The 15,086-nt window shown below is 45.6% G+C and overlaps 1 protein-coding gene across 1 annotated transcript in view; it reads right to left on the bottom strand.

Moving 5' to 3' along the window:
- man1a1 (mannosidase, alpha, class 1A, member 1) overlaps positions 1-15,086 on the bottom strand; it is a 126,183-nt gene that overhangs the window by 17,463 nt on the left and 93,634 nt on the right. Inside the window, exons 5-7 of the mRNA XM_086188678.1 lie at positions 14,529-14,623; positions 1,909-2,032; positions 1,439-1,532 (exon numbers count right to left, since the gene is read on the bottom strand). Of these exons, the coding sequence (XP_086044804.1) occupies positions 1,439-1,532; positions 1,909-2,032; positions 14,529-14,623 (313 nt within the window). The remainder of the gene's footprint in view (positions 1-1,438; positions 1,533-1,908; positions 2,033-14,528; positions 14,624-15,086) is intronic.

Raw genomic sequence — 15,086 nt, 5'->3', positions numbered from 1 at the left:
AACGGTCATCAACCGTGTGTCAAGACCTTCAACTCTTTGTCTTGATTCAATACTTTTCTCTTCACTGTGAGTTCATTTTATTGTCTTTTCTTTACTTTCTGGTTTTCCTCAACACCTCCTTCCTCCGTTCCTTCAAAATGAAACCCTGTTATCCAACTGTCACCTACGAGGACACGTCTTTAAGATAGGCACTTGGCCGTCGAGCGTGATCAAGTTTGACAGTGACACAGGAAAATAGAGGGTTGCAGTCACGTAAGCAGAGTCAACAAGGGTCACAAGAAGAGAGGGATGCCAAGGCACAAGGGAAGAGACAAAAGAAAGAGTGGAAACATTCCCCACCACTAATCTCATACCCCAATTACTAAAACTATGTAAAATTAATCAGTTTTGTTTTGCCTGAACGGGCTGTCAGTGTTTGTAACTCTAATTACACATCGAGTTAAACTGTGTTCAGCCATCATCGCCAAATACCCCCAAAACATGAATTATGATACTTTTACACCAGGAAAGTGCTTGTTTTAGTTTGTTGTTTTTTTTTCATTTTATGTCATAATAAGCACTGTTTCTCAGACTATTTGTTCAAGATGCAAGAAGAAAATTGACGTATGCAGAAAGTTCATCAATCCGACTAAAATTACAAAATCTAAAAAGTGTATTTTCATCCAAAGCCAGAATTTATTCGCATGCGTGAAGTTGGAACCACTGGCAGATTACAAAGAAGAAGAAGAAGAAAAAGATTTCTCGGCAGTCAAAAGTTTTGAATCATACGTAAGAAAGTTTGTCAGAAGTGACGATAAGGAGCTCGGAGTCTTGTGGTAAAAGAAAATTGGTACAATCAGAGAAAGGGTTTACATTTAAAATAAATAATGACTGTCATTACAATCCTCAATCTCAGTGACAGATTATGCACTATTCCTCGTTTTAGTCACTGCAAATTACTCATGTTGACGAGTTCTGTACGAAGCATCAGCATCAAGTGCACTGCTGTAATCTAGACATGTTCGAATTTGCATGCATCGGGATTGAAGCGTCATCAGGGATTAGAAAATTATGTCCTTTTAGATAAACTCATAAATGCAAAGTTCAGTCAAATTTGTGATATCAGCCTCAAAGTCCAGGATAATTCGAAACTACTGCTCCAGCTGCGGTCCTGCATTTGCGTCGAATATACAACAGTTATATGTGTAGTAGGGAAGGAAAAGATTAGGCTGCATTGATGTCTGTCACAATATTATGTGATAATACGCAAACAAAAGACTGTTCCAAGCAGCAGGAAAACAAACAAAAAACGTAAAAAACCCCAGAGTTGAGCCTTGAGGTACACCACATGACATCTCATGAGACCTCTGATTCAAACGCTGCCATCTTACTGATGAGGGAATGCAGGAGAACGATAGGACTGACCGAATGAACGGGAGGGGGAGAGGGGATGACTTACGTTGACCCCATTGTCCACTGTTTGGGTTCAGATAGTTCGGGTAGAGCCCCTGGGGTTTATCCAGGCGATTCAGGACTTTACGAATGTTCATTACCTACAAGAAGAAACACAAATGCAACACACTTTAAGTAGTGCCGTTACCACAATTATTGTCAATCCATCCGTTTTCTATACCACTTATCCATTAAGGGTCAGGGGGGTGGAGCCTATCCCAGATGACATTGGACAAGAGGCGGGGTTCACCCTGGACGGGTTGCCAGTCCGCCGCAGTGCCATCAGGAGCAATTAGGCGTTCAGAATCTTGCTTAAGGACACTTGGGCATGGGAAGTGAGGATCGAACCAGCGACCCTTCGGTTAATAGACGACCACTCTACCCCTGAGCCACACCGCTAATCGAATCTAGTTTTGAGAAACTGGGTAAACCGATTGCTCGTTTGAAAAAAACTCCAAGAGTCTGAGTTCCTGTTACCTTCAGGGCAAACTCAGGATTTCCGGAGAGCTTGCTGAGGTGCATGAACTCCAGATGCAGAGTGCCGTACTCTGCCAGGATGCTGCTGCCGCCTGATGCCCACGGCCAGTTTCGCCCTATTCCACTGGAAAAAAGACAAAATAGAAAGGATACAACAGATTCTATCAATTCAACAATAACAAAACCATACTGAACAGCAACTAGTGCGTGAGCCACAATGTTCATGTGGATTTATCTGAACACTTTTTCATGCAACAGATTGTTTAAGCTTGTCCTACTGTATTTTTGTACCTTCCTATACCCACTAGTCCTCAGCATTAACACACAGAACGAGTCATTTTAGAAAAACCTTTTAGCAGAACACAACCTGCTTGTTTTAAAGCTAAACAGACATACTCTGAAGAAATGCAAAATGTTTCTTCAGAACTTTTATTCTAATTTTCCTTTGATGTCCTTTTACATTTTGTGACATTTATAACCTCCTTCTCTGAATCGCCTCAGGCTAATTTTCTTTGTAATCGATCGAAGCAAAGCTAAACTCTCTTCTTTCTGCATCTGTTGTGGGTTTGTTTCATTCAAACTGTATCCCGGGCAACAGCTCCAATCACCTGCTTGACTGAGATAGACCCGTCAGGATAGGTTTTCTGTCCACTTTTAAGCAAAACAAAGACAGATTCGGGGTTGAGATGAAGGAAGAGCCAGACAAGAGGGAATGTGACACTTCAAAATGACGGATGAACATGCTAATTATCTCCTCTTCAACTTATCGCGCTGCACAGGCCATAATTTGTTTCCTCATTACAACAAGGTTTAAATCGAACACAAGAAGGACCACCGCAGCATCGGGCAGCGAGCTGGGATCATTTGGGAAGGAAAACCTGTTAAATCCCGACATGGGGGCCCAGTAATTAAATTGGAAGCTGTGTGAACATGGGAGTCTGTAATTCCATGCAGAAAGGTTTAATGAAGGTATAGTCACATGGTGGATATGGCGCGCTGACACTGGGTTTGGGTTCCACGCCCACACAAGCACTATCTTGTAGAACTTTGGCGCACAGGGAAGACAAACAGGTCGGAGGTTTGTTGGCAAACTGGTCAAGAGCTGGGACACTCAGAGCCCTGCCCGTTCCCGTAACCTGCTGATACTTTGGCAATTAAAAATAAAAGACTTCAAGCAAATAAACCCAAGTAGAATAAAAACTTAGAATTTAAAGTATTAGGATATTTAATCAAACCTAATTCGATTAGAGAGGGCGCATCAGCAAAGCAGTCGCCTTTCACATGGTTGATTGTGTACCTCAGTTTTAAAGTCGTGGGTTGAGACGTTTTTGGCACAGAAACATTTAATCTGATCCATGAAATCTTCTTAAACACTGTGGGACTTTTTAGTCCTCAATTTAGTCTCACAGACAGGAGGCAAAGCCCAACTGCTGTTTACAACTCCTTGCTTCTGAGGTCTATGAACTTCACAAAGTGTACAACTCTGCATTTGAGAACGCAGGTTCTGCTTCAGAGTATCTGTCCTATAAAAACTCTTGCAGGGTTTGTTCTTGCTTTGGCTCTCGGTGTCCTGTTTGCCAGAGGGTGCTTACAGCCACGAAGAGCAGGGCCTGACCTCCGCTGTCTCAAACGAGTGAGGAAATTTGACGCTACACCACGATCGTAAAGACCAACCGTTATTTTTTTAGCTTTCGTCTCACTAACAGAGAAACAGTAATGTTCCCGACGTGGACGGTGACGATCGACTTGAGACCTGATCTGGTGTCAGTTTCAGCCCCAGTTGATTCCTACTGTTCCTCTTTTGACTGTACAAACGGCTTCTCCTTCAGCTCATTAATCCCTGCAGCCGTGTTGATGAATCTGCAGTTTCTGCCCGGCGCCATCACGCAAGGTCGTCCTGTGTTTGATTAAACCACAGCTACACCACACTGCTGGTTGCTAACGGAGCGGACACGCATCAGGCTGGTTTAGTAAACGCTCTGCTTTGTGAGGTGGGAGAAATGATCATAGTTTTCTTAGGTTTCCTTTTAGCAAAAGTGACATTTCATGTTTATTTTAGAAATGCATGTTGTGCCGCATCAATTATTTAACATTGTGACCATTTCGGGTGTCACTCTGTTGAATTACGGCCAAAATATCATCAACCACATGAACGCCTTTGTTCTGCCCTCTGCTTGAGTACGAGTACCACAATGAAGTGTTTTTTTGCTGCTGGAACTCGTCTTAATCATTGTTGCCCTGGACACCACTTATCCGGCAGTACTTTGTCGGATCAATTTTTAATTCTACATGCATAATTTGTTTACTTTTTCCCAATTTGTTGCAAACAAGGCCTAAACGTGACCAAACGGACATGTAGTTAAGCTGCTATCTGGTAAAATGAACTTCTTTGCCGTATTACTTCACATTTTTGGGGCTTTTTTCCACAGTAATATCAGTGGAACAGCTGTTGGACTTCTGTCTTCATGTTCTTTGTTGCAGTTTTAAAGACGCTCAACGGTTCTGTAGCGCGCCAGCTACTGTCAGAAGAACTTGACGCAACTCCTTCTCTCCTCCACCTCCCCCCTTTTGTCAACCTCATCCGTCTATCCATCATCTTCCATCTTTTTATGACACCTTTGATGAATAATGAATCCCTTTCATTGGCAGGGTGGGGAGGCACAAACACCCAGTCTCTCAGAATCCCTGCGACGACATCACTGTACAGCAGAACAACACCAAAGACAGCAAAGAAGTCGCTGCAGAAGAAGAGCAGATACAAAGTCTGAAGAAAGACAGATGAGGTCTGGATGGAATCATCTGGCCAGAGTGTCTGCAAGGTTCAGAAAGAAAAATTTAACACTGTTTTAGATGCTGGCAGGAACCAAATTAAAATGTAATGAAGTTTTTGGAAAAACAAACAAACACGCATCTGTCAAAGGCAGTCTGCTTGCTTGAACACAGCCACTGAAGTCTTGAAACTACATAAAAGAAGTGAAAATTAAGTAAAACTGTTTGGGGGGGGGGGGCACATTCGATGCATTCGTGGGTTATCGAATTCAGCCTTTATCATTTCCAAACACAGCAGGAGCCGGTGCTCCCCACACTCAGCCCGCCCACAACATCCTGAATCACCCAGGTAGACCAAGTGGACTGTAATCAAGTGATTCTACGATGGCCACAGACCAGATGACCTTCAGCGGCGCGTTTGATGCACCAACATGTTTACATCCGTGTTTACTGTGACTGAAGCTCACGTAAGTCGCTATAATGGAGTTAATTAAGACATCAATGACAGTCACGCTGTCGTCTTTAACGCCGGAAGCGTTTGAGAGATGCAACATTCCCAGTCAACCATGTGGAACAGCGGCACAACTTCGACTACAGAGAGAGTTAAACTCACTCTTGCAGAAGCATCCCTAACAGCTAACTGTTGCATATCGGCACCAGCCAGCGTGGAAAACTGGACGGGATGGTTAAGTTTGAGGCCGCTGACCGTCCGCTGACATCACTTAAATGAACAAACACGCGTGTCAACACAACTGCTGTTATTGAGGTCGGCAAAACCTGTTCACGTCCTTGTGATGAGTCGATTATTCTCACGCCAGGCTCAGCAGTCGGTGCGCGGAGGGGTTTTAAAGCCTTTATGGTAAAATTGTGAGCCGAGTGAAAATAATGAGTTGACACTCAGTGAAACTGAGGGGAGATCGAGAGCCAGGAGGTGAATCTATTGGCAGCGTGTCGGACATCAAACATCATCTCACAAAAATAAAAACACGCAGCATAGCAGCTCAGAACTGGCGCTCCTTCCTGTTGTCTGGTTTGTTCAAGGCAGAACCTATGAGAACAACCAACACTGAAGAAAATGACAGCCGAAAGCCTGGTGAGGGAACAAAGAGGAGGTGCATTTAATCTAGACCCCTCGCTGCGGCCGCCTGCGGTAGCCACCAGAGAAGCTCTGACTGAAGTGGTGCATTAATGCTGGTAACCTCAGTAAAAACACAGCTTCGCCTCATTGTGGACGACACCGTGAACCCGCTCTCAACAGCGGCTCCGCTGAGAGACACTCGTGTTTGCTTAGTCACTCTCTATACTACGAATGAAAATGGGCACTTACTCACTGGCGCGCGGCCCGATACGTCCGTATGAGTGTATCAGATGGAGGTCGGCTGTTGACTGCTGATGTGCCGGTGGCCTAGTTTCCTCAGTTCTGTTACAGGCTCGCGCGCTCTTCATCCCTTTTCTCATATGAAATACCATGAGTCTTATTACAAGCCCCGACTTATAGAATGACAATAAAGCATGACCTCCATATTCTGCCACGAGTACAATGAAATCCGGAGGACGTGCTCGGCGTCTCAATGTGCATCCCTACAGCACTTAATTGGCTTGATCTTGACTCAGTACGGTGGACACCGATGGAGGGTTGCTGCATTTCCTATGCAGGCTGCGTCGACTCTGACGTACCCACTTACTGTTCTGCAGTTAGCTTCATTTTCACAAGAGTTTGAGGTGCTAGGATGAACATTAAACAGCGGGTGAATTAAAAGTCTGAGTTCACCAGCAGCTGCACTTTGATAAAATATTTTACCTTTGATCCGTGCTTTGTGCTAAACTGTCGTGATGTAATGCCGCACGGTGGGAAACGCTGTATTATTCTCGATGCAAATGAGAATGGAAACGTTAATTAAATGTTACCCTGACCTAGAACCGGAGGAGTTTTAAGAGATTAGGCTTGGCTTACACCACTCTTTCACCGCTGAAGGTAAAATACTATTATACATCCAGAGATCAGTGAGTAACATCCAGCACTGATATGAAACATTAAATCTACTCAATTTATTAAATGCTTTTCGACCTTTATTGCTCTCAAAACTCTTTAGAATGTTGCTCTGTTCACAGAGACGCTCACACACTGATGTGACTCATACGACCACCTGAGCCACGCCGCCTGTGCTCTGAACGACATAATGCAGCTCTTTAGGTAAGAAGTGTTCATTTAGCAAGACTTTGACTGATTAGCGTAATTACTTTGACAAGTAGATACGAAGGTATGTCGATTCTGCAAGTTCAACAGCAGCAGTACACTGCTTTACAATGAACATGTGGGCTAGCGAAGATCTAACCAGAGAGAACTGGTTTTCAAATAAATGTTATAAAAAATAAGAGCCAGATGAGTTGTGAGGTGCATCAAACCTCTGGTTTGGAGAATCACAGGAGGAGTAAGTGCCTTGCAACGAAAAGGAAGAGTTTTACTGCACAGCGAACGCATCCTCTGCATTTAACTCATCTCTCCAGAGCAGCGAGTCATGCCAGGCGCTCAGCTCCAGAGCTTCTTGATCAGGGGCATTGACCGGCGTAGAAAAACCACCTGGAGGACACCAACGCAAACACGGCGCCAACATCTAAACTCCACGCAGAAAGGAGCCGAGACCTTGTAGCTGCGAGGCTGCAGTTCTAACCGCGGCACTGTTCTTTACACAGCCCATTGAAAACATGTGCGTCACTGAAAGTGCATTGATTTTCTTTTTCTTTTTCTTATCAAGACCAAGAAACCTCACACATTTTCTTCACAAGTCACTCCTTTTCCCCCCGCAGCCACGTAACATGGTCTCAAAGGCTCCAACGATCAAACATGGATCAGAGGCTTTAACCTTGAGGAAAACAGACATCATTATGGATTGATGCTCCTGTGAATCGTGACGGGTTTTGAATCAGAGGATCTAATTCAGTCCTCTTGGTGTCTGGTCTACCTCCAGTCTTCTTCAGCTTCTCACAACCGCAGCCGTGTCCTGACCAGCCGTGGAGCCACAAATTGTTGAACGCTCGTTTCATAGCCTCGCCTTTCCTACAGTGCCAACAAAAATGATTTTAAATCTGGGGTGCTGGGCAGTCACCTGGGGGGGGGGACTGGCATCCCATCTCCATATATGAGCACGTCACACCAGGATGCACCATCTCATGCTCCTCTGCCACTGTGAGAGAGCACTCCTCTAATTCATTGGTATTCTGTGGTGAGATGAAGCGTATATTTTGGCCCAGTTAGATTTTCTGCTCCGCATGTCAACCCTTTCATTGTCGTCCTCATCCGTGCCACGACCTCTCGTTTCCTCCTGCCTTTCTTCGCTCCATATCTCTTCTTCCTGGTCTTAAAATCTATTGTACCTCTCCTCCTCCAGGCAAAGGGAAAATGTGAATTGCCATAGATTCACAGTTAGCAACTTAATTAGAGGCTTTAAATCATGGCTGCCCTCCGCTGCCTCGGGTTGCTGCCGCGGAGTGTGTTCATTTCTCAGTGTGAGTGTGTGTGTGTGTGTGTGTGTGTGAGAGAGAGAGAAATGTATGGATACCCTCTGAGTCAGACTTCTTTGTTTCTAAAAATGCCTTGGGACAGTTAGCAGTGAGTGCTACCACAAATACCATGAATGTGTATCTGCGGTCCAGCTACATATGTACAGTAGGCATAACTACTGCAGAGAGAAAGGTCACCTAAACCCCTGGAGAGAATCACGTCATTTAAACCTAAAAATAGAGGACACACTAAAGTACAACAGCTCGTTTTTTTGTTTTTCATTTAAACCAGCAGCTCCACTCCTCTTTTATTTGTCATATTTCAATAACAATAATGACATTTTCTAAATTCTTTCAGGAACGAGTCTGCCAAAGAGCTTTTCCTGAGGCCAGCGTATGTTTTTCGTTGTTCGAGCGCCACGTTTTTATACCATGGCACAAATGCCAGGAGCGTGCTGAGGTAGGTGACCAGATACAAAGCCAGAGTTTGCATCTGTCACAGGATTGAGCTCCACTAAGCTGAAGAGAGCTTCCACCTTCAGCTTCCATCATATGCTGCTTAAATCTGCATAGCTTGTGATGCAGTGATGACTTGCAATTTCCGGCACTGGCCAGGAAAAGTTAAAACAGACGGTGGCCAACCAAAGATGTGGGACAGAGGACCAAAATTCAGTGTCCTCCTAAACACAGAAAACCATCTGACCTGGTCACCCTGCTGCAAAAGAACTGAGCGTCGCAAAGGGTTCAACTTTGACTGAACGCTATGCTGCTGGCGTCGAACGATTGCTTAAACAAACGTAAAATAAGACCCTCAGTGAGGTGCTGGATCCACTGTTCCGGTCTGAGGAAGAGCACCTTTGCTCAAACCACCCTTTGATTGGAGGTTTCTAGCGTGGCCATCTTTCTCTCTCTGCACAAGACTCCCAAAATCACCCACCGTCCCGTCTTACAGGCTAGAAGATGTGCTGTCACTGAATCTGCAAACGTAACGTCAGGCAACAACAGTGGGCATCGCTGAATGAGTGTGTGACTCCCTCTGACGCCAGTATGCTGATGACTCTCAACTCTTCCTTTCCTGCTCCGTAATCATAAAGCTAAGAAGCGCACCCCTGCCAGACACTGAGAACAATATTCTACATTTGCACTCTCACAAACCAGCTCGCCAAAATGTTAATAAACTGCCATCATTCCTTACTGAGCAGAACATTTGCACACATCTGCTGGATTAACAAGTTCATTTTCCTGTCACATCTACAACAAAGGCTCCATGACAGAGTGGCACTTAAGCGGGTCAGCCAGGGTGAGAACCCCACTAGGCTGCACTAATAGAGCCATTCTCCATCCAGGCCAATTAATCAAACTCCAAGTCCCCAAGAGCTGAGGATTGATTGCTTGAGCCTCTGAGCTGAGTTGTAACTGAAAGAGCAAATCTGTCTAAAACTGACAGTTTTTACATTTTCTTTTACGAGAGAGCAGCAGCAAAAGAATTAGCTTTAACTGCAGCATCATTAGGAAGACATGTCTTTTAGCAGCAATTAAATTCCCACAAACTTCCCCAGCGCCCAACCTTATCTGTTTGAAAATGATTAATAATTCAAAAATAATGTCATCGTCATCTTCAGCAAATGCATTTTGCAAGCATAGGGCTTTCCCATTAAATGTATGGATTTCTAAATCTTTCTAGAGCCAATTAGCAGCGAAAAATTATACATGTAGGCCCCACACCAGTCACCATGATGCATGTACAGAAGTAAGAACAGCTAATTTCAGGGTGGAGCACAGTTCCAGACACTGCAACACAATTGAACACACACTGATGCACACAGTCATAAAACCCTATAAAGACCGGAGTGAAATGTAAGGGCTTTATCAGCCTGAATGTTAATAGAAAAGCTATAGGACATAGTGGCTCGAGCAGATAAGAGCCGGGGAACTCGTGTCTGGAAAAGTCAGAAAGAAAAATAATGCTGCTCTGACTTTGCCGGCCGGAGCACAGCAACTAGCAGCTGCAGGAGCACGCAACATGTGTGTATAGCAGCGATGCATGTACACACACACGTGTGTTAGAGATGTAAGCCCGAAGGATGTGGCTTGGTCGCTCATCAGGGGGAAAAAAAAAAAACTACTATTTTTTTTATTTTTTGGGGGCTTTTAGCTACAAATCATTATGGAGCAAAATGAGAAGAGATAAAAGGAGAACGCAAAACGATCCAAAAGTTGGATCTGTTTTTTTTTTTTTTAAGATATGAAGTTTACTCAAAGCTAATTAAGGAACTAATGTTCTTCTGTCCATCCGGCTCCAGTGACACCAGCTTGGCTCTCTGGTGGGATCCGAGTCTGTGCTGGATCGACTGCGCAAATCAATCCGATTTAGGAGGTTTTTGTTTTTTTTTGTGCTCAGTGAGAGGAAATCAATGGGTTTATGTAGGGAGACACAGAGAGAGACTGAAGGTTGGTGTGGGTGCCAGACTCCGGCCTGATGGGGCCCGTCAGTACCAAACAAGCGGAACTGAAGAACTGATGTTGGCTGAGTTGGCTGGCTTGGTGCTTCGCTGCTCTGTTAGTGGGGGGGGGGGCCTTGGTCCTGTTCAGCCCCTGGTTTGTCATTTATGTGACAACATGTGAACAAAAGAGGCTTAGATGGTAGAAGACGAACGAAACGACAATACCCTCTGCCGCCGGTTGAATTATCGACAAATTCTCAAAGAGAACAATTGGAAAAAATAATTTAAGAAAAAAACTGACCAAAAGCTTCATCTTGCATTCGAACACACAGGCGAAAACAACAGAGTTCAGCCAGCGACGGCCAACGGTAGTGAAGGAAACATGTCCAGGACCGTCGTTTGCTGAACTAAAACGAGTCAAACGTGCCTTATTTGCCCGGGACGATGCGTCAGTCTGCCCGCAAATGGGCGGTTCTCAAGTGGTTTCTCATCATTTGCTGCCCGTTTCCAGTCTGAACTCATTGGATTCGTTTTAAAATGAATTACGTATGATTAGAAGGGAAGAGCAGGCGTGGCCTCATTTCCTGTGGCCCCTCTTGGGTTCTCTACGTGGCTGCAGGGCATCCTGATGAAAAACCAACGAGGGCAAGGAGCGGAGCGGACCGGTACCGGTGACGTCCTGAGACAGACGGAGATACTGGGTCACTCAAGGCAAGATGGATGGACTGAGGACAGACACAGAGGGAGGGCCGGACGTGCTTTTGTGCGTGGAAGAAAGGAACAACGGGAGGGAAAGAGAGAAGGGGGAAGTATGGATGGATGTAGGAGGGAAGGAGAAGATAACCGGACCTAGTTTGCGAGTGAGAGTCTGCGAGTTTTAAAGATTTTTCTTCTATAATTTAGGTCAAGGGTATGTAGTCCGTCCAGGAGCTCCTAACACAACTCCTCCTCTACTTTTTCTCCTCAATGTCCTGACAACTCAACATCCGTTGCTAGGGATCCGCTGATGTTGGTCTTTCAAGGCCGATACTGAACACCGGCAAGTCAAGAAGGCTGACCGCTGATATTTGCAGCCGATATACAGTTGCAGTGAATGTAAAAATTCCAGCAACCCAAACCCGACGCCGAGCTGCCCCAACTAGCATGAGTGGGAAGACAAAAAGAAGAAAAGAAACATCCCTCTGAAGAACAGCGAACAAATAGGACGAGCACGAACCAACAAACGCAGATAGGATTTAATGAGTCATAAAGAGAATGCATTAATACATGCAACTATGAAAAAATAAAAATGTTCACAACTGAAATGTATTTATTTTTCATTTGTTTATGAACTTCCACGTCTACTTCCACGTATAACTCGTTCATTTAGACTTTGGACCCAAAGCGCGTCTGTCCCTTGACTGAAAACGCAGCTTGTTTACGGCGGGCGACAACCCCTGAACGGGCTGATGACATCAGATCGGGTGAGCTGCGGTGACTCCGGAGCACCGCGCGGGTGCGACACTGCTTTTGGGATTCCTTCCAGTCACATGTGAACGCCGAGCACGGTGCAGCGGCGCAGTCGTCGCCTGCAACTGAAGCACCGGTGCTGCAATCATGATAAATGATCTGTAGGTGGAGCTAAAGCGCAGGTGTCACACGGGTTTAATGCTTTTTCATCTCCTTGGACCTGTAAATGTCGTTTCAATCTCAGATACTCATGTTAAACTACACCAACCCCCCCCCCCCCCCCCTCGGCACGGTGATAAGTGGACATGGCGGGAGGTTTAAAAATACTCAGACCGTTTTTGTGGTTTGCAGAAAAAAAAAAAACAGGCAGAGAGGCAGCGAGAGGAGCAGAGACCCGAAGATCTACATCAGGGGCGTCTGGCTGCTCTGTAGGAGCCCAGAATCAGTTAGAAAAACCTGAACATGAGTAGAACGGCCCCCCTTAGATAGCTGAGCCTCCATATGATGCTATTAACACGTGGGACCACATGTCCCACACAAGAGGAGGTCAAGGTCCTGCTCATTGGTGCATTAACCACAGAGCTCTGTGTGTGTGTGTGTGTGTGTGTGTGTGTGTGTGTGTGTGTGTGTGTGTGTGTGAGCTATCATAGCTCAGTCATGCAGGTAAATTCATCATCACCAGCAATCTGCTCCAGCCTCTAAGGACTCACAAACATACGCACACACACACACACACACACACACACACACACACACACACACACACACACACACACTACTATGAGAGTATTTCAGAAACTGCCATTCTCCTGGGATTCTGACACTCAACCATCTTCCTACTCATGGAGCGTCATCTCTGAACCTATCGGGGTCATCGTCCAGCGTGTCAATCGCCTTTATGACAATCGCCTCCCTACAGGCTGGCCTGAAGGGTCACTGAGCTCGAGTCATGTGATTTCCTGACACTGACATCGTGGTACACGAAGAGAAGATCCACACACAGGGGGGCACAGAGGCCGTGTGTACACCGCCAAGGACTAAGACGGGTCAGGAGGAGGAAGGTGTCCCTAATAAAGTGGCTGGTAAGTGTGTGTACTAAAGGCTTATGAAAACACACACACACACACACACACACACACACACACACACACACGTTTGTCCCTGGGGTGTTCCCGACTCCAGAATTCATTCAACCATACAAACAGGGAGAAAATGTATTTGTTACAGCACGTTTATCCCCATGACAACCCTCCTTTTAATTAACTGACAAACGGCAGAGTGTCATGGTTCTCTCGGGGGAGAGGAAGATAGAACGAGAACGCAAGAAAGGGAGGACCGGTCTCTCCGTCGGACTGGAGGGAGGCGGCAAACCCTCAGCTGTCAGGATCAATACTCACAGGCCGTGTAGAGAGGCTCCAGAGCCTTCACGTCCTGTACATGAAATCACTTCGCACAAAAAAGTACCACAATCCTCATCTGTGTTTATTGTTGCTTGTCTTTAAAGTTCTCAGTGTATTTTTATAGGACTGTGGTTGCATTGTAACACACTGATGAAGTTAGTGAGAGGGATGACGATAAAGGCTTGATGGAAATATTCATACCACGACTTCATGCTACTCTAAATGAGAGTACTCTTTACTTCCCTTCAGAGAGAGTACTACTGATACTTTTCTTGATCCAGAAAGGTGTCTCCTCTGTGTTACCCTGTTGAAAAGTCCTCCTTTCCTCTTCACCGTGTGTTTGGATCAGTTTTAGGAAAGTTACCACACACTTTCACTTCGTCAGCCATGACAGGCCAACACAGAGCGCCGACGTGCATGAATACACAATCAATTCAATTAAATAAGACTTTTACAGATATTTCATGACTCTCAATTTTGAAAATGTAGACTTTTTAAGAATCTGCAGGAAGCGTGAGAATGTACGAAGCAGCGTTACGTGACTGCACTTTCACGCCAGGCTGGATTAAAAAAAAACAAAAAAACGTGCATGCACCTCATCACCAGTTGAATAGGAAATATGGAACCAGAGATAAAACACACAATGTATAAACGTCTTAACATTTCCCGTCCGTGTGTGTGTGTGTGTGTGTGTGCGCGCGTGTGTGTAGGTGTATTTATAGAAGCTGATTGTGGCCTCTAACCTCGTTAGAAGCCTGGTTCAGGCTGAAAAAAACAACACAATTGTGTCTGACAAGTCCACTCTGTCAGTTCAAACTGAATTATCTCAGCTCTGTGAGAGAGAGAGAGAGAGAGAGAGAGAGAGAAAGAGAGAGAGAGAGAGAGAGAGGGGAAGAGCTTGTTTTCACCCAGCACCCATCAAGCCTCAGACCACATAACTCTTCTAAACTCTGGACCCATCAAAACGGAGCAGCTGCCTCAAATACCACCAGAGTGGACGGCTGCACGCACAGTGTGTGTGTGTGTGTGTGTGTGTGTGTGTGTGTGTTTATCCTACCTCTTGAGGTTTAGCAGAGCCCACGGGATGCCGGTGGGCGTTTTGAAGGCTGGCAGCAGCTTTTCGCCCAGCTCCACCGCCTTTCTACGGAATACCTGCCAATGAAAGAGAGCACCTCATTATTCTGGCTGAAAGAGGGTTCTACGTTTTCTTGAACCGACCTCTGAGGAAGACCCTGAACCTCGCAGAGGGGAAAAAAACCCATGTCCCACTGTCACAGCGGTCACGATAACCTAAATAATTGGTTATTACTTGTTCCTGTAAACGACCACACTAGAGACCAACACGATGACAAATTTAGTTCTTGTTACACGATAAACTTGGTCCTCGAGCTGTGTTTCTCAACAGGGAAACTGTTGTTGCAGCAAGTAGCAGCAGCAGCAACATCAGCCAGGTCCCCGGGGGGGTGGGGGGTGGTGGGGGGCAGCTTCACCTCCCCGGGGGAGCAGCTTCACCTCCCTGGTTTTGCAGTTTTTGTTTTCAAACCAAAGAGTTTCTCCCCGAGAGGCAGCAGCCTGGATAAACGCAGAGCCCCCGACCTGCGGCCGTGCTCGCGTT

The sequence above is a fragment of the Aulostomus chinensis genome, chromosome 20 (assembly GCF_037954235.1).
Source record: "Aulostomus chinensis isolate RoL2024-O1b breed Wild chromosome 20, RoL_Achi_v1.0, whole genome shotgun sequence".
NCBI lineage: Eukaryota > Metazoa > Chordata > Actinopteri > Syngnathiformes > Aulostomidae > Aulostomus > Aulostomus chinensis.
Note: the sequence above shows the minus strand (reverse complement) of the source record. Positions and strands in the feature narration are given on the sequence as shown.